Genomic DNA, 22,872 nt, shown 5'->3' with positions numbered 1-22,872 from the left:
TCCCGTAAGCATGTTATTATTATAGGAGACAAATGTATATAACTCTAAGAAGTTGCAGACACACAATAAATACCAAAAGTGAAAGGGGAAAGAAAATCGCTGCTCCACAGGTTTCAGATATACACACAATCCATGGCATAGAGACCAGTTCCTCTCCACCACAAATATTTTGCACAAAATGTTACCAAACAGGTTTCTCTCCAGGCAGATATGATGGAGAATCTCCCTCTACTTGGTTTTTCTTCTTGTGGAAAATGCCACTGATACTAGGCATCAGTACTTTCTTCTTTGACACTGATGTCTTTGCTTTCTGCAACTTGCGCATTTCCATTATGTTCTCTTGTGTGTTTTGCTTCTTGGTTTCAACGGGTGAGTGCATCTTTACATGTGATTCCATGAATTTCTCAGATGGTTTCTCCTTCTGAACTGTGTAACTTTGAGGAGAAGATCTGTAGTTCATATGTGTTTCAGCAAGAATACGAGAAGCTGCCTCAGCTGCCTTCTTTTGCTCACGTTCTCGCCACCTTCTAAGCTCCCCTTCTACGGCCTTCTTGGCAGCTTCTGCCATCTCTGCCTTCTTCAAGGCTTCCTGAGTAGCGGTTTTTATATCATTAATCTCCTTTTGAGTTGACTCCAACTTCTTGAGGGCCTCATTCTCACTTGCTTTCACGGCCTCTACCTGAGCCATTGCAGCTCCCACTCTTATTTCTGCTAAATTATCAAGTTCTTCAACTTTACGGCTCAATGAGTCAAACTCGTCTCTTGATAAAGTAATACGAGCACCAGACTCAGAAGTTGAGGATCGTGCAGCTGTGGTTTTTTCAGATAAAATCTTAATTTGATCACGAGCCTCAGCCTCAGCTGATTTTGCTTCTTCAGCTTCTTCCATCGCCACTTTAAGCTTCTTTTCTGCATCTTCAAGCGCCATTCTAGCGGCTTCAGCTTCTTTCTTTAACTCTTCTGCTTGCATTTTCATCTCTTCAGCTTCAAGCTTTGCGTTTTCAGTCTCCAAGATCAGCTGGTGGAGAGTAGAGATCATTTCTTCAGAAGCACCTCTTGCTTTGGCTTCTTCTGCAACTGCTACTTCAAGCTCGGATTTGGCTTTACGGAGCTTGACATGCAGACCCCCTGCAAGTGATTCCGTCTCTGCCTCCTTTTCCTTCAGATCATAATGTTCTTTCTTGATGTTCTCCAGGTCCAGTTTAAGGGTCTCCACCAAGGTTTGAAGAGTACTCTCTTCTTCTGCGACCTTACGTAGTGATTCCTTAGCATCATCCAGCTCTGCAGTGACAACTTTCACCTTATCAAGGTCAGAAGACTTCGCACTGTCCATTTCTTTCCTCAAAGCTTCAATTTCAGACATTGTTTCAGCTAACTGTGCTTCAAGACTCTTGGCTAAATCTGCATCAGTCTCTTTCTTCAAAGCAAGTAACTTCTCTGCTGACTCTTCAAGTTTAGCCTTGTAGGACTGCTTCTGGACATCCTTTTCAGCATAAATCTTTGCTTCCTCTTCCCGCTCCTGCACACAGGCAAGTTTTAGTTGATCAACCGACTCATGGACAACTGCTATTTCCTTGGAAAGCTCTCTAGCTCTTTCCATATTTGCTTTGGCAGTACGCTCAGCTTCTGCTGCCTGCTCAATAGCGCCACCTTTTTCTTCCATAAATGTATTACAATCCTGGCGGATTTTCCTCAGCTCTTGTTTTGCTTTATCAAGATCAGCTATTTCAGCCATATACTTTTCTCTTGCAGTTTCCAGATCCACTTTCCAAGAACCATCCTTCCCCATAACAGAACCATCATTTGGTGCTTCAAGTTGGTTCACCTGACTCTTTGCTGCTTCTGTTGCCTTGACAGCCAAATCCTTCGACTCGCAAACAATTTTAAGCTTTTTGGTAAGGTCATCAACAGTCCGTTTTGCCCTTTCGAGCTCAGTAAGTGCTTGGGCTCTAGTGGTTTCTGCATTTTTCAACTGATCCTTCAACTTGTTCAGCTCTTTCTGAGCTAAGTGAAGCCGTGTTTCCTTTGCCAGTACCCTCTGAAATCAAGTCAAGATAAGAGTACTTAGGTGAGGCTATTTGATTGCAGTCTCAGAAACTAACCAATGCTTTAGTGTAAATACTTTTGCATTCATGCACTCCCGAGAGCACCTGATTACATGTTACATTCAGTACTCAAAAGACTCAAGTATGAGCGTATTTACTATTTAGTGAAAAAGTTTCGACACTCTAAAATGAAGCACCAAATAATTATGAACACTTCGAAGTCATTAAACACCATGTGAAAACATTTGAATAATCAAAGAAAGAAGATGCTTCAAGGACACATACACCAGAAAAAAGTTCAATGAAAAGATGGAGATGCATGCACGCACAAATTTCTATGACAGCATGACTTACTTGATGTAAAAGACAAACTACAAGTATTTGTTAGACAAAAGGAAACTTTTCTCAGATGTTCATTCTCTAACTTTTCTTTGTTTGATAAGGTATTAATTCAATCTTAATCATAAAACGAATGTTTAGCACAAACAATGCAGATAAAACGTCACAATAAAAACACCAAGCTTCTCCATTCAGGATAATGATATACATTTTGAACCACAGTATTATTTACCTCTGCGGACTGAGGTCTTGCCTTCCTGATTGCAGGTTTTTCCCCTGAGAATGCACCTTCCCCAAACAAGTTAACAGCATCTTTGACAGACTGAAATGGTGCACTTGTATCTATCTCCCCAACATGTACTTTTGGAGATCCAGTAGGTTTATTACGGTCTTTTGAAACCATATCTTAATCTTTTACACAGAATCACCTATCAACAAAAAGCAAAGAAAAGTTTACTGGGAGTGACCAAAAACACAGACGGAATTTCAACATTGTGGATAAGAGTAGCACAGAAGCTTGAGATACCAGTTTACAAGTGGTCATCATGCAATACAAGCTAGGTATATTTAACATCAGCATCCTCCTTTTCCTTGAAATTCTTTATCTTTTTTTTTTGATAAGGACTTGAAAATCTTAGTGATGGATTGCGAATAGCTGCCTAGGCATTTATTATAAGAAACAGACGTCTTTCTGAGTGCACGGAAGCAAAACCTCTACAGCCATTATTGACAATATATGCTAAGCCAAAAATGTACATTTTCACTCTCTAAGGTCACACTAAACATATACAGAAAGACGCTCCCTTTTGTCACACTGAGGGGAGTAGGTTGTTTTCGACTTTTTCTTTCATTTAAAAATGGTAATGTTATGTCATACTCAGAGAACTAAGTGTATGTACACATGACTTGTCAGAAAGAAAAGAAAGTGGGGAGGGGGTGATATGTCTATGAAATGCACTTCATTCCTCAAAATTAATCACTCTACCTCCAATTCTAGCCACTGCAAGCAAATTATTCACCTACTAAAACCTTCAAATAATTCCTATATGACAAAAAGATAATTGGCTCGAAATGTCAAATGTGAATAGCTAAACACTCATGTTAAACATTATTGACTCAAAAATATTCAAAGAGAGTTATGTTGAGCTCTGCTTTGCTGTATCTGAGGGTGCGGAAGATAAATATGTCAGTATCCCATTGCAGCAGTTGTCTCTACCACGACATACAAATGCAAGTATCTCATTGGAGCTCTCTTTAGGAATTTTAACTATCAAATTGGCCTAATCAAAATTCTCATTGCTTGCCAACAGACTAAGGTGTTCTTGTGACAGGTCCCCTTTCACATCTTGTTTAAAAAGAGTTAAGGTTGTAATAAACTAGCAAATCTTGACAAGCTTAGATCAGACTAAACGAGAGTTATTGTAAGGTCTAACACACACCATTTCTATTTGGCATTACACGGCAAGGACAATCATAATTTGTTATAATCCGACTTTCCCCTGGATATAGTTAAGTTTAGATGTAAAATCGACTAAACTACACATTAAATACAATCCAGAAAATTTTCAAACTAGAACCAAGTTTCTCTAGGTGTATACAGAATTATGGGTAGCGAATAGCTGCCTAGTCATTCATTATCGGAAGTGAAACAAAAAGATCGAAACAGATGCCATTGTGAGTACAGAGAAACAAACACCTCTACAAACATCCCTGAAAATGTATGCTAAGCCAAGAATGTAAACATTTTCACTCTCTAAGGTCACAATAAACACATACAGTAACACGTTTCAACTTTTTTAGGTAAACAAAATTTGAAATCTGTTAAAAGGGAAGCAATCAAACCATTTCAGTGCATTAAATTGCAGGTGTACATACACATATTCTCATACAACTTAACAATTCAAAGGCCTTAAGAAATACACACAATAAAAATAAACAGGACAATGTTCAATCTGAAACCCATAATAAATTCAAAAACAACTCAAAAAGACAATCATTACATTTCTCCATTACAATTTACCCAATAGTATAATAACAACTAACAAGAACCAAATTCTATTCACCGAGTCTAATAAAGACATCAACTTTAACCCTTCTTCAACAACAAATACAACAACAACAACAATAACAGGCAAGCAAAAGGGTAAAAGAGGAAAAAGGGCTTACCTAAATGATGAAAAGCCCTAATCATCCATAAACCCTAGAAACCATCAAATCTTTTAACTCCCAAAGGCCAAAAGGGTTGATACAAAGCAGCAAATTCTCAGAGATAAGCAAAAGTGGTTGACCAAAAATCTTCAAAAAAAAGTCAATCTTTCAACTAATCAACACAAACCCACAAACCAAACAGCAAAAACAAACTGCCCCAAACACTCAAAAGACAATCTTTTTTTTTTTTATCTAAACCCTCAATAGCAAAGTATAAAAGAAGAGAAAAGACAATTCCTTTGAAGGGGAAAACACTATTTAGTTAGTGAAACTATGAAAAGAGGAAAAATTGAGATATGGGTAGTTTCAATAAGCAAAAACAAAGAAAAAAAATTCAAACAGTAAAGACAAGGAATCTTGAATTAAGAGATGATTTGAAAGTTTTACAAAAAGCTAAAGAAAAAAAGAAAAGCTGTGTATGTTGAAAGACAAATATAATGTATACTACTACTATGAGCTAATCAGAGAAGAAAGAGAGAAAGAGAAAAGACAAGTCCAAGTCAGCAAAATGGCACCGTCCAAGGCTGACTCTGTCTTTGAGCACGCAAAGGGAAAAATACCACAAGATGGACGACGAAAAAGGGGTTTTTTTATTCGATATTTCGTATTTATATTGAAATTTGATTAAATTTAAATTAGTTTCAAAATTTCTTACGCTTGCATTGGGGTTAAAGCATAAAGATGATTCTGTATCTGACTCGAATTTGAGATATCTAGATAAAAATAAAGCGTGTCACTTCATCAAAACTCTTGCTGATGAGGTACTTACTACTTTATCACACCAATGGAAGGTGCTTTCTAGCAAAAAATAATTTCACACGTCAAAATATCTGATTAAGAATAAAAAGATACTTACTACTTTATTACAAATACAATAACAAAAAATATTTCAAATAAAATGACTTTTGAGATCTATTATAACACACTTCATAATAATAATAGAAAGTGTTTCCAATTAAAATTGGCTCTCATACATAAAAGACTCAAATTTAAAATTTACAAAGTTAAAATAAAAATATATTTTATCATTTTATGACCATTGTTATCGGAGAATTAGAAAAAAGTTAGAGAGAGATGTTGGTGATATATGGATAATGAGATCGTCAATGGTTAAAATAAAAATAAAAATAGAAAGCAATGCATATTATTTAGTTTTCCTAATCTTCATGTTATAGAAATTCCAGTTAATCCCGTAAGGATTGTAACTTGTGTGAACCAGGTAGCTAAATTATCTTAGATACGTAAAAAGGATTATATATTTTCTTTCATTTTAAGACTAAAAAAATACTTTTTAAAATTTTATTTCAAAGTCTAAATCTAGTAAACAAAAATGAAGAAAATATTATTTTTAGTCCAACTCAAATTTACACTTGAAGTTCCTAATTTTAATTTAGGCATAATATGTATATTAGACCGTAAATTTGGCTTCAAATTTTAACTTTGACTTTAAAATTTCATAGTGTACAAATAGACATTTTAACTATCCTATCTTTCAATAAATAAACATGCGATTTCTACATGACAAAATGCGTGAAAAGCACGCATTCTGCACGAGTGAGGGGTAATTTTTGAAACCCACAATGCTAAAAAATATTAAAATGACAATTCTACTCTTAATGAATCTCTTTTATAATTTTTTTAGTTTCAAAATGACGTGTAAAATATTTAGAAAAAAAATGTGTAATTTGTTTAATTAGTTGGCAGCCACTAATTGACTCACTAATACACGAGGGAACGTTTGCATTTCACTCATTTTGACTTTAAAAATTACGTGTTTATTTATTAAAAGGTAGAATAATTAAAATACCTATTTATGCATTATAAAAATTTAAGATTAAAGTTAAAATTTAAAGCCAAATTTAGAATCTTCTTCATTTAATGCAATATACACACCATGTGCAAAGTAAATTTTTTCATATAGGTACTACCTAGACTATAAGTTAGGTTTACACCCCCACCTCTATAACTTTGTCTTTTTTTTTATTTGAGTTGATTTTTTTTATCGATTAATTTAAGATTACTAAAGATGATTAAAAAGAGATATTCTTTATTATGATATATTTTTTTTTTTTTGGATATTAGTGATGTTGAGATTATCCCACTACATATGGGAAATAAAAAAAAATCAACTTACTTGAATTATTGAAAGAGATTGCAACATAATTCAAAATGTGTTGATATAAGATAAGATAAGATCCTCTTATTTTACTTATACTTTATTTAGAAAAAAAAAAGGGTTGTACAAGATGTAAATGAATTGTTTATCTTGTCACTTTCATTTTTCTAATTTATCAATTGTTAAAAAACAAAAAAGAAGCGCTTAATTAATCTCAAATATATTTTTGTATAATAACTATCTAATTTTTGTTTGTAAATATCAATTCAAATATAAATAAAAATTAATTGTCACTAATAATCGTTTTTGATATAATGACAAATTATCTCAACAATATATTTTTGTATAATAACTATCTAATTATAATTTGTAAATATCAATCCAAATATAAACGAATTAATAAGCGAATAAATTAAAAATCTACTCAAACACAAACAAATTAGATAATTTATTATTTTTTGGACTAATTTTGTCACCTAAATGTGCCACCTCATTTCTAAAACATGACAGCTCGTCGTGTTATGACACGTGTCATGCTGAGTCATCATCAAACCGCCTTTGAAATAGATAATTCCTTCTTCATAAATACATTTAATTCCACAAACAAAAAAAATAATAAACAATTAATTTTCTCCCAAAACACTGTCATGGCGACGGAGAAAGTGGCGGAGCACGGCGGCGATCACCGGAAACACGATCTGATATTATCGAACCTCGAACGGACTATTAAAGAAGAAGAGCAAGCTGAACGAGAACTCGATGTGAACGAATTATCGCGATTGTGTCAATTACACGGCAAAGGTATTCCGGCGAGTCGAGGGTTAGATCAGAGGAAAGCTACGGTGGAAATTTGTGAATTTGATGATGACGGGTCGGGTCAATTAGCTGAGAAATGTAAAACTATGTGTCAACAAGCTGATCACTTTAGGTGTCACAAGTGAATATCATTAATAATATTCAAAGAAATCTTAGTACAACAGTTGATTTATTTATTTTAATTTTTTTTCTAATTGATTTTATGATAATTTTATATTAAATGTTTTGTGTTTTAATTCAAATTAAAAAACTTAAATATGTTATTGCACGTTTAGAAAAGACACATTTATTTAATTAGTTAAAAGTTTGGTTTATTTATATCATTATCGTTTAAGAAAACACTAATTTATGTTATTTTTAACAGTAATTTTGTAAAATTATTTTAAACAAGTGATTAATTATAATTCGGTTCTATCGTTAATTTTTTTTAATAAAAAATAATAATTTTAAAAAAAATTAAACTAAATTTCTTTTGAATTAAAAATTAAAAGAATCATGACGTGGTTGAATTATCATGTCATAAATTTTTTAAATAAAAAAATCAAAAATTTTAAATAAAAATTTGAGTTTTTCTTCTACTTTCTAAATAATGACGTGGTCAAATTATAATTGATTGCGCGTTAAAAATAATTTTACAAAATGGTCATTAAAAAATAATAATATGAATGAGTCTTTTCTTGAACGATTATGGTATAAATGAATTAAACTTTTAATTAAAGATATAAATGAGTATTTTTTAAAAAATTTAATAATATATTTGTATCTTTTTCTTTTTATTTTATAATCACAGGGAATGGACAATATCTCAAATTCGCATTTGTTTTTAACATCAATAAATAAGTAAATATACTAAGATGAAAACATTATATTGAAGGAACTCGATAAAATGACCCCGCAAAGAATCTTGTGTTATTTTTTCTTCTAGTAAGAAAAAGTTCACCAACTCTGTAGTTGTAACATGGTTAAGCTTACAAGGATTTCCATATTGTGATATTTTTATACTCAAAAAGAAAAAGTTCACCAACCATCTTGGTATTAAAAAATAGTTTTGGGTCTATTCATTTTTGAGTATATGGTCGTTCACACTTCAATTTTTTTTTTGGTTATAGTTTATTAGGTTCACGTCTCTATTTCTATTTATTTATCTATATTTCTTCTTTTAGATGTCTCTATTTATTTGTTCACTTTGACAAATCAGAAAAGAATAACTTTTTTAATTATTATACTCTCGTTTAAACTTCTTAAAAATTTCTATGTTTTAATTCATCATTTTTGAAAGTATATTTAATGAGCGTAAAATGTCTTTTCTAAAATGGACAACTAAATAGAGATAGAGAATATATAAAATGTTTTTATTAAAACTATTACAACTTTTTATTTTTTAAATTAATTGTGTGATGACTTTAACGTATCGAAACAAAAGTAATAAAATAGAAATAATAAATCATTTCGAGTTGCCATAGTTTAATGCGTGCAAAACGTCACCACAAACGTAAGGATTCTCTTTGTCAATGCAAATCTATATATAAGATAGAGGAAGTTATTTCCTGAAAGAGAGACTCATAAGTCAAATGGAAAAATTAAAGTATGAGCCTTTATTTGAGACAAAGAAGGGAAAGGGAAGGCTATTATATAGGCTATTTGCAACTTCAGTTTTTTGTGGGATTATTTTAATTTGGATTTATAGACTTTGTAATATACCAAATTCTGGTGAAAATGGTAGATATGTTTGGATTGGAATGCTTGGAGCTGAACTATGGTTTAGTTTTTACTGGTTCATCACTCAGTCTGTTCGTTGGAACAGAATTTATCGTTATACATTTCGAGATAGGCTCTTGATGAGGTATGTTATATGTGACCGTCTCATCTAAAAGTTTTCATCTGTTAGATTCGGGTTTATTTGGACTTGTTTAGGAGTTGCAGTAGTTGTTATTTGAGCTGATTAGTACTTGTTTAAATGTGATGACAACATGAGTTGACTTTTAGATGATTCATGTAGCCGATTCCTAACTTGTTTGAGACTGAGGCGTATAATTTGTTGTTTTTTATTGAGTTGAGCACTTGTTTGTAATGAATCTGATTCTTATAGCCAATCTCGATTTGTTTGGATTTGAGGTGTAGTTGTTGTTGTTTGTTGATTTGAGTGTTTGTTTATGACGATGATATGACTTGAGGTTAAATGAAGCTGTGGGGACTCGATGACTTGTTTGGGATTGAGGCATAGTTGTTGTTGTTGTTTACTGATCAGCTGAGAACTTGACGACATAGTTTGAGCTGTAATGAAGTAGTGAGTATTCATAGAGCCGATCCCAACTTATTTGTGCTTGAGGGTGTAGTAGTAGTTGTTGTTTATTGAGCTAAGCATTTGTTTATGATGATGTCATAAGTCGAGCTTAAATGAGGGGGTGGAGATTCATATAGTCGACCCCAACTTGTGTTGGGACTTTGTTGCTGTAGTTTATTGAGCAGATTACTCGTTTATTCATTTATTATATTTGAACTCAAAACATTGCCTGCTCAAGTGGCCACATTGAATTGTGTGATGATCTCGTCTAAGATTTTAAGTTCAAGTTGTTAGAGAGAACATAGCTTTGTTAACGTTCTTATTTACTGTTGAGTGAATTAGGTACGAGAATGAGTTGCCGAGAGTTGATGTATTCGTGTGCACAGCTGATCCTGCAATAGAGCCACCAGATATGGTGATCAATACAGTTTTATCAGTCTTGGCTTACAATTATCCACCAGAAAAACTCAGTGTTTATCTCTCGGATGATGCTGGTTCCGATCTTACCTTTTATGCGTTGCTAGAAGCTTCTCGCTTTGCAAAGCATTGGCTTCCTTATTGCAAGAAATTCAACGTTGAGCCGAGATCTCCTGCTGCCTATTTTGCATCTTTGTCTGTTTCAGATCAATCTGATGCAGATTTTTCCGAAATGAAGGTACTCCATTTGTTGAATGTCAAGCATAAAATGCTGAGGTATATATACGGATTTTGATAGCCAACGTCTTTTTCTTAACACTGCAGAGATTATACGAGGAGATGGCAAACAAAATTGACGTTGTATGCAAGGCTGGAACAGTTTCAGATCAAGCAAAATTAGAATACAAAGGATTTTCCAAATGGAATTCATATTCATCCAAGAAAAACCATGCTGCTATCTTGCAGGTACGAAAAAGTAACAGAAATATTGGTTCAAGTTAGGCTATGTACTCGTTTCGTATGTTTAGAGAGATTCAACAATTTATAAATACACAATTTTTCTTTTATAATTTACCGATGAAGGGGATTCAATTGAATGTTTGAATCCTCTTTTCGTTAAGTAGCTTTGTTTGCTGACTATCACCTTATAGATAGAACTTTACATATCTGATATTTTATATGTCTGCTTTGTTTCACGTATCTAGATACTAATAGACAGCAGAGATGAAGAGACAAAGGACACTGACGGGGTAAGACTGCCAACGTTGATCTATGTGGCTCGGGAGAAGCATCCTGAGCACTTCCATAATTTCAAAGCCGGGGCGATGAATGCATTGGTAAGTCTAGTACCAGTTTCTCATCACATAAGTGTAATCTTGAATAAACCTGTGGATGATTTTGTTGATTACAACGTTCAGCTCAGGGTGTCCTCGGAGATCAGCAATGCACCAGTAATTCTGAACGTAGATTGTGATATGTACTCAAACAACTCAAACGCGATTCAAGATGCTCTTTGCTTCTTTATGGATGAAGAAAGAAGCCATGAAATTGCTTTCGTGCAATTTCCACAGTCTTTCGGAAATGCCACTAAAAATGAAGTTTATGGTTCTCTGAGAGTAATTGATGAGGTTAGTACACTGTACATCTCTATTTGGTTTTATGGTGTTGATGAATATTCATTGCTGAAATTTTCGTATCGTTACTGTTATGTCAACGTAAGGTGGAATTCCACGGTGCTGATGGTTACGGAGGCCCTTTGTATACTGGAACTGGCTGCTTTCATAGGAGAGACACACTTTACGGTAGAGAGTATAGCACGGAAGCTAGGATTGATTTGAAGAGTGCACGTCCTGAGAAGATGGATGAAAACGTGCACGAGTTAGAAGAAAGACTAGAAAGATTAGCTAGTTCAACGTATGACCTAAACACTCAATGGGGAAATGAGGTATGTGAATGTCCATCTGCATTTCAACTTTTATATGAGATGGTCACACAGTTTTGTAACTGACTCGTAGTAACATGACAGATTGGTTTGAAGTACGGGTGCCCAGTCGAAGATGTACTGACTGGGTTGACAATCAAGTGTAAAGGTTGGAAATCTGTTTATTATCGTCCAGAAAGGAATGCCTTCTTAGGGGTTACTGCAACGACGTTGGATCAGATACTAGTGCAACATAAGAGATGGTCCGAGGGCGATTTAATGATTCTGTTTTCCAAGTATAGCCCTGTTTGGTATGGACTTGGAAAGCTCAATCCTGGCCTTGTGTTGGGATATCTCATTTACTGCCTCTGGTCTCCGAATTGCTGGGCAACTCTGTACTACTCTATCATCCCTTCGTTTTATCTACTCAAAGGAATTCCCTTATTTCCGCAGGTACTTTTTGCCTCTTTATCATCACATACTCTATCGTTCCTTCGTTATATCTACTCAAAGGAACGATTTTGCTTTTCGTCTTAACTTTCAGGTCTCTAGTAAATGGTTCTTGCCATTTGCTTATGTGATAATCGCGGAACTAGTATATAGTTTTGCTGAGTTCCTATGGAGTGGCGGAACAATACTTGGTTGGTGGAATGAACAAAGAATATGGCTTTACAAGAGAACAAGCTCCTACATGTTTGCATTTCTTGATACAATGTTGAAGTTATTTGGCTCTTCCAATACAACATTCATAGTTACTCCAAAAGTCACTAATGATGATGTGTTGTTGAGATACAAACAAGAGAAAATGGAATTTGGAAGTGATTCACTTATGATTACAATTTTGTCAACATTGGCAATGATCAATCTTTTTTGCCTAATGGGACTGGTGAAAAAATTGATATTAACAAGAGAATTGGGATTGGAATATGTATTTGAAACTATGGCTTTGCAAATTTTGCTTTGTGGGGTTCTTGTTTTTGTTAACTTGCCTTTGTATAATGCTCTCTTCTTTAGGCAAGATAAGGGGAAAATACCTAGATCCACTGCATTTCAGTCTGTTGCTTTTGCACTTTCTGTTTGCACATGTATTGCATATATGTAATTGTTGAAAGAGTTTCACGTCGGATGAAATAGGGATTTATGGTTTTCTTATATGATCTTGGATAATCTTCTTCTTATGAGCTACTAACTTTCAAGACTGAATTAGACTCAAAATCTATTTATTATCGTCGATCTTCTTAGAACAATGTGTAATTTTGTCATCAAGAGAAGAAATATACATTGCATCTTTAATACTATATGCTATGAGATTGGTAATGTCAAAAGAAATACTCCCTCAGTTTCACGAAGAATGACTTGGTTTGGTTTGACACGGAGTTTAAGAGTATAAAGAAGACTTTTATATCTTGTGGTCCTAAATTTAAAGTTAGGTTAAATGTACAAAATTATCTTTTGATCTTGTAACCTTAAACATGGAATGTGGAAAACTGATTATAAAATTTACCAAAAAAAATTTATTTTTTTAAATAGACTAAAAAAAGGTAATTTTTTTTAAACGGAAAAAATATTTTATATTATCAGTACGTATGACTTAAATTTTTATTGAGGAAAGTACATGACTCATGACACAAAAAATAAAAAGATTGAATTTCTTTTACATTTACAAATGTTCAAACTCCATCTTTAAATTTATTTGTCTTCTATTTTTTCCAAATTTATTTTTTTTAAAATAATACTATTTCTTCTTTTTATAGAAAAAAACTTTGATTACAATTATCCTAGTGACATATTTGATATCATAAATTTAAACGTCATTTTGATACATTCTATTTATGTTTAATTTAAGATCAGAATCTTCTAAAAGTTGACCATTTGAATTCTTAATTACCCAATTCCAAGTAATATGGGTTTTCGGGTACGGATAACCCGAATACAAATACGGCTTTAGTTCATCAAATTTTAAGACAAACAAAGTCATATTTTGTTTTCCTTAACTAAGTCAAACAAACACAACAAAAATCGTACAAATTTCAAACTCTTGTCCAAAATCCCAATTTTTTCGCCAAGAAAAGGTAAACCCTAGTTCTAAAAATCCAATTTTTTGATGTTTTTTTGTTCAATTTGATTTTTTTTGTGAAATTAAAACTGAGAATTAATTGCAGATGAGAATTGGGTCATTGAAAGTTTGGATCTTGGTGACTATATTGGTGGTGGCATGGAGATGTGGAGGGGTTTATGGAATTAGATTTGTGATTGATAGAGAAGAATGTTTTTCACATAAAGTTCAAATGGGAGAATCAGTCCATTTTTCGTTTGTTGTTATCAAATCAGAAGGTTCTTGGCATTATAGTGAAGAGGGTGTTGACCTTGTGGTAACTAAATTACTTTAATCTAGCTGTTTGTGTTTTTTCTGTTATGTAATTTGCAGTTTTTGTGATTTCTGATGATTGTGAATGGTAAAGATTTTGTCTTTATTGAGATGAAAGGCGATAGAGTAGTTGTCGGATTAATTGTATATCTTGTTGGTGCACTGTTAATAATGGAAGTGTGGTTTGGAATTCAAGCTTTGTTGTTTTGTTTGCGAATTTGTGGTGACTTTGATTTTAAGAATCATTAGACACTTGAATTATTTGAGCTTGTGAGGTATGTAATTTGCATTTTTTGTGATTTTTGCTGATCGGAAATTGTAAAGATTTCGTCTTTATTGAGATGAAAGGTGAAATAGTAGTATTGGATTTAGTTATATATATTGTTGCTTTGACTTTTGAACTAGTGTAAATAATGGAAGTGAGGTTTGGAATTCAAGCTTTGTTGTTTTGTTTGCATATTTGTGGTGACTTTGAATTGTCTGAGCTTGTGAGGTATGAAATTTGCATTTTTTGTTATTTTTGCTGATTGAAAATTGTGTAAGTTTCGTCTTTATTGAGATGAAGGGTGATATAGTAGTTATCGCATTGGTTATGTATCTTGTTGCTTTGATTCTACACTGAAATAATGAAGTGCAGTTTGGAATTCAAGCTTTGTTGTTTTGTTTGCATTTAGTTGACTTTGATTATAAGATTCACTAGACACAGCTGAATTGTTCGAGCTTAGTTGTTTTGTTAGCTGGTATATAGTTGTGTAATTTGCATTTTTTTAATATGTGCTGATTGAAAATTGTAAAGATTTCATCTTTATTGAGATGAAGGTGATATAGTAGTCATCGGATTAGTTATATATATCTAGTTGTTGTGATTCATGAACTACTGTTAATAATGAATGTGAGGTTTGGAATTCAAGCTTCCTTGTTTTGGTTGCAAATTTGTGGTGACTTTGACTTTGATTTAAAGATTTATTAAACACTTGAATTGTTCGAGTTTTTTTTTTTTTCAATTTTGTGTTGACTTTGATTTTAGAATTGTTGAGAGAAACTAACAATATTTTTCTTTATTTTTACACGTCTCTTTTGTGTTTTTTGCAACTTCAATCCTTTTTGTACACATAAAATTCCATAAATTGCAATTTGGTGGAGGAATATTTATCACTTTTATTCACTTTTTTTCTTGCGGGGTGGGGGAAATTGAGTCACAACTTTGAGAATTAGAATTATATGTGCTCAATTTCAAGAAAATTTGTATCTTGGAGCTGTAAATTGATGAGCTATTTTCTAAGACCACATAAGGATTACTTCAGTCAACTGTTCTAGTCACTCCAATACGGCTTTTTACCTTATGGCCCACGGTTCAAAGCTTGGTGGATAATGGGCCCACACATCTAACCTTCTTTGGGACTTTACTTAAATAACAAGGTTTTATCTACACGAGGGTTCGAATCCATGGTGGCGCTCCACCACACATCACGTGCTGCACTCTGACTACTAGATCAAAACCTGACATTTGGCATTAGTTTTGAACTTTGTCGCAATTGGTTCTTTATGCTTTTTTCATAGGGACCATATTTTACATTCACTTCTAAAGAAGAACTGTGTGTTTTTTCTGTCTAGTGGATTGTTCAATTGATGTTGCTATGTTGGTGGAAATTAGGTGAAGGGACCTTCCGGGGAGCAGCTTCATGATTTTCGTGACAAAATAAGTGAGAAGAACGAGTTTGTGGCCCATCATGAAGGAGTTTATCGTTTCTGTTTCACCAACAAGTCACCCTATCATGAAACCATAGACTTTGATCTACATGCTGCCCACTTCTCATACCACGACGAGCACGCAAAAGATGGTTAGCGTGTCACTTTGCTTCATCTTACTTTGTTATTAGGGGGCTCTTTACAAGATATCTTACTTTTTATTATGATACTGCAGAGCATTTCAAACCGTTGTTTGAGCACATTGGACAACTAGAGGAAGCTTTATACAACATTCAGTTTGAGCAGCATTGGCTCGAGGCCCAGACAGACCGACAAGCAATAGGTATTAGCTTTTGCATATTTCTTATATACGACTCTCCCACATTTCAGCAAATCAAATTTTTCCAACCACTTGCCATTTATCTAGTAGAAACAGTCCTTTTCTCCCTTTTGGCGTACACTTCAATGAGATAATTCTCCTTTCCCATTTTCCTCACTTTTTCACGTGATGTTCAACATAAATCCGGTGAAATGATCGTTATTGCTTCAGTTTCAGTTTGTTAAACCTAATTTTCAAATTTTTTTTCATTGTTCAATTTTACAAGATTGAGGATGCACATCTCTCCTCCATCTTGAATTATGTGAATGGTCATGAACTTTAGCACATGACCATTTAAGCCCAATATTCTTGGTAATGCTAAAGATGTGCAAGATTGTTTTATGCTATGTTGCTCGGACTCTTCAAAAATGTCGACATGTGCATTTCGGATACTCCAAAGTAGTTCATTTTGGAGAATCCTGACACAGCTGCGGCAACAATTTTGGAGAGTCCGAGCAACATAGGTTTTATGAACTTCATATGTTGTGTTTTTTGGATAATGATACGTGTATTATATATCCGTGACTTAGTTGTTTGAATATTCATATTGAGTATCACTTTTCTGTTCACTAGCAACAAGGGAATATCATTTATATGATCTGTTTCTCTTGGGTGTTGGCATCTCAATTTTATACTAATGGCAAAAGTCATGTTCACAAATCTTGCCAATTCATGATACTCTGCATGCTCCACAGCTTGTAGTTCTAATACGTTGATATCGTTTCTATTTATGCAGTGAATGAAATAATGAGCAAAAGAGCCGTCTACAAAGCTTTGCTCGAGTCTTCTGCTCTCATTGGCGTTAGCATTCTACAAGTCTACCTTCTAAAGCATCTTTTCGAACGAAAGCTGGGGCAATCCAGAGTTTAGGTTTTGACAGAACTGAAGATATTTATACTGCTGATCATCTTTGAACTTCAAATGCATTCCCTTTATGTACTGTAAAAACTAGAATGAACAGTTTTTGCCAGAGATTAAAGTTTTTATATTTCCTTTAGTTGAATGTTGAAAGCTCAATAATCTCAAATGAAAAATTACAATTCCTTTTGGAATTTTATTTTGTTTGGTAAATTCTGTTGAAACAACATTGATGTTGACAAACACAGTTTTGAAATAAACAAAAAACAACTACATTGGCAAACCACAACTGGCAAGTTAATAGAAACAAAAAGTTTTGACATTCAAAAATAAAATGGTTGTGCATTCATATTCAGACGTTTTAACTTGGCTTCACGAGCTCAAAACTCTAGTCTGCATCTTCAGTCATGTCTATTTCACGGAGCCTCTCTCCGAGACCATATCCATTTTTCACTTAACAAACACATAAATAGGAATATGAACTACATATAATGAGGCCTCATGAGCTCAATACACTAGGCGACGTCTATTTCAATACCATGTCCATATATTTCACCAAGCAAACACACAAATAGGAAGTTCTACGATGCATTTTCTACTTATTAGGCAAAAACAACATGATCTCATGAAATCAACAAGAAAAATTTACGGTTGAGAGGTGCTTTACAAACCACACTATGTGCTTGTCTGCTAAAGGTAAAATAAAAAGATACAACATATAGGTACAACATCAAACATTTTTGTCTTTCATATTTTGTTTCCCCAACAATATAACACAAGTTTACAAGACAAAAGGGGACTTTGAGCAATGCCTCAGTCTCCAGCACCAATCCAAAAGAAGTTGTGGGGTTTCATTATGAATATGCATCCTATATTCAGATTTTACACAACATTGTCAAGATTCTGCATGAGGGCTCTGCATACAGCAAAACCATTTTTTCTGCAAAACGACAAATATATTGGTGAAATTATTAATAAGAATGCTTCAAAGATTAATGAGACAAGTAGCATATATGAAAAGTATATTCAGATGGGTCACCATTTGTCGTTACATCAAAAAGCAAACACATGATTGTAGTATGCTCGCAACCACACTCATCTAGTCATATTAGCAAAGACAATAGAAATCTAACCTGATGATTCCAAAACTAAAGTTTGACAATTAAGGACAGGATAAATCTTCCTAACCCAAGCCATAATGGAGCTGGTCAACTACTCTTACTCATACTGAAGGAAAAAAAATGCAGCTGGTCAACTACTTAGATAACCTGACAAGTATTTTCTTTTCCTCAAAACGTCTATGTAAAGGAAGCGCCATCCAAACAATACATAATTAGCCTTGCTCTCTAATTCTTTGAATATTAAGTTATACTAGGTGGCAACTATTTAAAGTTCATTACTGCGAGCGTAGAAATCAAGAAGTTGAATATCACTCATTTTTCGGAGACCCTGGTATCATAGCAAGCTTGCGTGCAGGTCGACTCTGGTCCAGACCACAAGCATAGGTACCACCAAGGCTAGCAAGTTGGCTCACACTGAAAATTACGATCTCTATGTTGTTAATTCTATGCCTGAACCACTCAACTATCATGTTGGGAACAACCCAGCCATCCCCGAGTAAGAAAAGGTAGGTTCTTCTTTCCAATGTTTAAAAGTAGAGGTATATAATATTAGGGTCCACCCCACAAAAAATTTATGTCATGAAAGTACATTTAAAATCGTATTAATCAGAACCAAAAAATGTACAAAAACAAATTAAATATTGTGTCATAAAAGTTATACTACATCTTCAAACTACGGAGCAAACAAATATTAATTAAAGAAGTTAATAGTTTAACACTTATAATGAAAAGCTAAGTTATCGTCTTACAGTCTTAGTACGTACAAGATGAACTATCAAAGTTGTAAAGTGAACTTGAGGTCTAGAGACATACAAGGCAGACAACCAATATGAATAGTATGCATAAGATGAAAGCTACAAATGTCAAGGTGTTATCCCTATAAAACTTCTGCTCTTCATGGTTGCCCTCATGCGTTTAGAAGCCTACGTCACATCTAGAAAATCCTAGAGGATTCCCAAGAAACATTGCCTCACATATCTTTTCCTTAGATAGTTGACTAGAAGCGAAGATTGATTAGAGCAAATAAATTACATGAGTTCCCTAAATGATGGTTTTAATCCTATGCTTATACAGGAAGTTCCACTTGGAGTTCCAATAGAGTGTATATGATCTGACCACTATACAATAAGAATTTACTGATGCTCACAGCCAAAGGGAAGTTCTCCACACAACAAGAATTGCCATCAGCCTAAAATACCTACTACCATGTGTTCTAAACTATAACTGGTTAAGTTAATGATCGGGATCTTAAAGTAATTAAGCTGAAGCCTTTGCATTAGTCTAGCAAATTATTCTTAAATGATGATTATACAGTGTGATGGAAATTTAATTTTGATAAACATGCACATATAATTCACTATATTACAGCCAAAATATTTTGAAAATATGAGACAGCAGAAGATAGCTGAAAGTGGCTTAGTTGGTGTAGAGTGGATAATTATATTGTAGATTGGATATTGGCGTCCTTCAACTGTTTTGAGAGGGACATAGAGTGGGATGGCGTATCACCTATTTGATAAATGAATTATCCTCTGACTGGATAGTCTCTCTGTGAAGATGCAGAATCACACAGCTAATGGCAGTTTAAATATGTGAAGAGCAAAGGGCAGAATTCTTAACATTTCAACCAAAAAGTGTAGAGGGTATAAGTCATTTAATATATTCATCCAGAGAAAAAGTTATCAAAATAACTTACAGTTTGAGGTTTTAAAGGTTCTTCTCCTTCCTTTCTATTACCATCAGTCTTTGATGGTGAGTCTGGCTTGCCACCAGTTTTTTTCTCATCCCTAGCCTTGTTGAAAATCACAGTAAATCCCTCTGCAGAAGCTGGATCATTGACATCCCATTCACCAAACTTAGGCAATGGTCGACCCTTTTCCTGCTTGAAGATAGATGTGAAAGCCAAATATGTAAGGTAAATTATTGGACCAAAAGAAGAATACAGTATAGTTGCCATTAGTCAAGTGAGTAATTTCATGAATGAACTGTGAACAAATCCTATTGCAGTCGCAGAGAAAGAAGCTAAATTATCATTATGCCACTACAATTTTGTTGATATAACGTGCAAGAATACATATCTATGACTCCATCCCATAATCAACACGAGAAGAAGGCCAAATTCTCCAAATCTATAATACTACATGAAAATGCGAACTTGATCCATTAGGAAGCATGCACAAAGTGATGGACAACTCTGAAATTCCTTTGATCTCACCAAAGGTTCAAAATTTTGCTACTGAAAAAGGATGTGGAGAAGGTACGAACAACTTGAGAACAAAAGAAAAAAACACCTGCTGAAGTCTATATCCAAATTATCAGAACTGCTGATGTTCAATATTATGAAGTCTCCAGCAACTGGAAAACTACAATATGCATCCACAAAATGTCAATTCAATTCTTCTTAAAATGAATTAGAATTCATATCAAACTGATTCCAGAAATTGTACCCTGGTATTGCTGGCATGTTACCTCTAAAAAGCTCTTAAACCACTATGATCCAAGTCCTCAATGCCATTAAAAGGGCAATGACAAATCAAGGAAGGTAAATGTACTCTAAAGATCATAACAAAACCATCATAGTGTCAACTACCTTTCTAAAAACCACTTGACTTAACTCCAACTGGAGATATACACTTTCCCATTAGTTGATGCATGAGCAGATCAAAGCATTAAAAGGAGAAAAGACTAGAAATACATACATTGACACGGTTTATGAAATCCACACAAGAGGAAACAATGCAATACAAAAATTTCAAGCTATTCAGATTTTCTCTATTTTTTTCGATGACAAGGGAACCCGCAGCCGCTACCCTTTGGGTGCGCCATATTTTCTCTATTGAAAAAACAAGCTAATAGTCAACTTAACAAATTCAAACACTGAACATAAAAAACAAAAACTTATCACTACTGGCAGGAAAGAGCCTATCTAATCAGCACATCCAAGAAACTTCTAAACTTGAATATCCCTATATGGACACAGAGATAGTAAAAGTACACTTCAAGTTGGAACATCTGTATGCATAAACGTATACATATTAGATATGTAACTGAGCTACGTACCCCACAAAAAGTAGGGGCAGGTAAGGCCTGTGCATATCCTACTCCCCCGAGACCCCACTAGTGGATTACACTAGGTATGTTGTTGTTGTAACTAAGCTAAGTGTATATTTTGCAAAAAGTAGACTCCACATTAGGGGAAAATGGGGTAATTGCAGTTATGAAGTTAAAACATCTTAAGACAGTCATCACATCACATCAAGAACTACCCTTTGAATATAAAGCACATGGAAAATAGTTTTTTTTTTAAAAAAAAGTACTAGTAATAAGGAACCCACCGAAACCCCCAGCTTGTGACAAGGGGTTGAGCTCATCGCACGAGGCTAGTTTGAGAACCCTGTGTGCACCCGAAGGATAGCGGCTGCTGGTTCCTTTGTCATCAATAAAAGGAACCCAACAAAGCTTTATCGAAAAACTAAACAACCTAACAAAGCAAAAACAATTTTCCTTTTGCACATGGTTCAATGAAAATAAACAAAACCCAACTGGATAGCAGTGATCCATGAGGTCACCGAGAGTCCAGCTCATAACATTCCATTCCAATAGCAGTCCACTGGCCCCTTTCTTGTCCCCTTTCAAAAAGGGGTAGGGGCATTTCAGCTCAGTTTAACCATCCAAAGTCATACCAAAATGAAAAGCAAAAATTTCAAGGACCAAAATTCAACAAAACCAAGCTCTATACAGGATCTAGCTGAAAGTCAAGATTCTCGATCAAACTCAAACTCAAAAAAAAAAACCCAGCAAATTCAGCAAAATGAACCCATCAATGAAAACCCATTAAGCAAAAAATAAAAACCCAATAAACCCCCCAAACAAACAAACCATAATCATCCATTCACATGATCAACACACATATCACATCATCAGCTAACAAAAATTGAAAAAAACAAAAAAAGGGGGGGGGGGGGGGGCAAGTGAAATCGAGTAAACAGAAACAAATAATCAAGATGATTAAAAAATCAATCTTGAGTAAAAATTACATACCGACATGAATCCAACTATAGAGAATGAGAATTTTCCTCAGTGGAACAGAGCGAAAGAGAAAGGAATTTTTTGAGAGAGAAAAGTATGAAAATGCGTAATTTTGGTATTAGGTGTATTGAGGTGTATTTTGGGAATATGAAAACATATATATGCAAAATGGCACTACACATTATTATACTCTTTTAAGATAACTAGACATGTTTATGTCAAAATCAATTAATCTAAGTTTAGTAATTAAAAAAAATTTAAATATATATATATTTGTTAATTTAAAAATATAAATACTAACAACAATTAGTATAATATACATATCAGTGTGTCTGTATGTTTAGAAAATGTAAATATACGTAAATTTTATTGTAACAGAGAGGTTGTTCTTAAACAATAAATAAAAAAAAGTACGAGAATTAAACAGATTGGTTAGTGATCGTGAGTGGCTCCATTTTTTTGATTGGATGGGACATCAAAGGCCATTGTCCTTCCAATTCTTGATAGACATGGACGGGGCAGAGTTTTTGATATTTTTTTCATGTTGTGTTTGACCGAATGTTCTTTTGTGTTGTTAAAATTTGAACAATGAAAATACATAATGGGTACTTGATCTAATTAATCATGTCATGTATGAATAAGGTTCCAATCTAATCGTGATTGGTATGAAAATCTTAGTTATATACATCGTTGTACTTTTGATTAATATTTATAGTATAGGAAAGCAATTTGTCTCGTCGATGATCTTGAACGACTTAAGATAAGTATATACAAGAAATAAGA

General features: G+C 33.9%; 3 protein-coding genes and 1 long non-coding RNA gene across 6 annotated transcripts; 2 read left to right on the top strand and 2 right to left on the bottom strand.

The window, feature by feature from the left end:
* Positions 1 to 2,787, bottom strand: LOC101248894 (WEB family protein At5g55860). Its single transcript, XM_019214805.3, has 2 exons — positions 2,617 to 2,787; positions 1 to 2,038 (listed from the first exon to the last, which is right to left on the bottom strand). The coding sequence occupies exons 1-2, from the start codon at positions 2,785 to 2,787 to the stop codon at positions 182 to 184; spliced, it is 2,028 nt and encodes a 675-aa protein (XP_019070350.1). The 3' UTR covers positions 1 to 181.
* On the top strand, positions 1,931 to 7,685 carry LOC112941855 (uncharacterized). Its single transcript, XR_003247539.2, has 2 exons — positions 1,931 to 2,068; positions 2,652 to 7,685. It is a non-coding gene; the product is annotated as an uncharacterized lncRNA (long non-coding RNA).
* Positions 7,686 to 8,937: 1,252 nt separating this feature from the next.
* LOC101249189 (cellulose synthase-like protein E1) lies at positions 8,938 to 17,152 on the top strand. Its single transcript, XM_010325945.4, has 12 exons — positions 8,938 to 9,367; positions 10,151 to 10,463; positions 10,550 to 10,690; positions 10,930 to 11,061; positions 11,143 to 11,352; positions 11,445 to 11,669; positions 11,751 to 12,098; positions 12,190 to 12,698; positions 13,813 to 14,017; positions 15,668 to 15,854; positions 15,938 to 16,045; positions 16,818 to 17,152. The coding sequence occupies exons 1-12, from the start codon at positions 9,096 to 9,098 to the stop codon at positions 16,949 to 16,951; spliced, it is 2,784 nt and encodes a 927-aa protein (XP_010324247.1). The 5' UTR covers positions 8,938 to 9,095; the 3' UTR covers positions 16,952 to 17,152.
* A 410-nt stretch (positions 17,153 to 17,562) lies between these two features.
* Positions 17,563 to 22,324, bottom strand: LOC101249473 (protein NOI4). Of its 3 annotated transcripts, none has more exons than XM_004243991.5 (3): positions 22,102 to 22,324; positions 19,757 to 19,939; positions 17,563 to 17,879 (listed from the first exon to the last, which is right to left on the bottom strand). In XM_004243991.5, the coding sequence occupies exons 1-3, from the start codon at positions 22,105 to 22,107 to the stop codon at positions 17,835 to 17,837; spliced, it is 234 nt and encodes a 77-aa protein (XP_004244039.1). In that variant the 5' UTR covers positions 22,108 to 22,324; the 3' UTR covers positions 17,563 to 17,834. The 3 variants fall into 3 exon arrangements, with proteins under 3 accessions (XP_004244039.1, XP_010324248.1, XP_019070351.1); XM_010325946.4 differs by having other exon boundaries at positions 19,757 to 19,942; positions 22,102 to 22,260; XM_019214806.3 differs by having other exon boundaries at positions 21,396 to 22,218.
* Between the last annotated feature and the right edge of the window lie 548 nt (positions 22,325 to 22,872).

Source organism: Solanum lycopersicum, chromosome 7, assembly GCF_036512215.1.
Source record: "Solanum lycopersicum chromosome 7, SLM_r2.1".
Taxonomy (NCBI): Eukaryota; Viridiplantae; Streptophyta; class Magnoliopsida; order Solanales; family Solanaceae; genus Solanum; species Solanum lycopersicum.
This window is presented reverse-complemented; position numbering and strand designations above follow the sequence as displayed.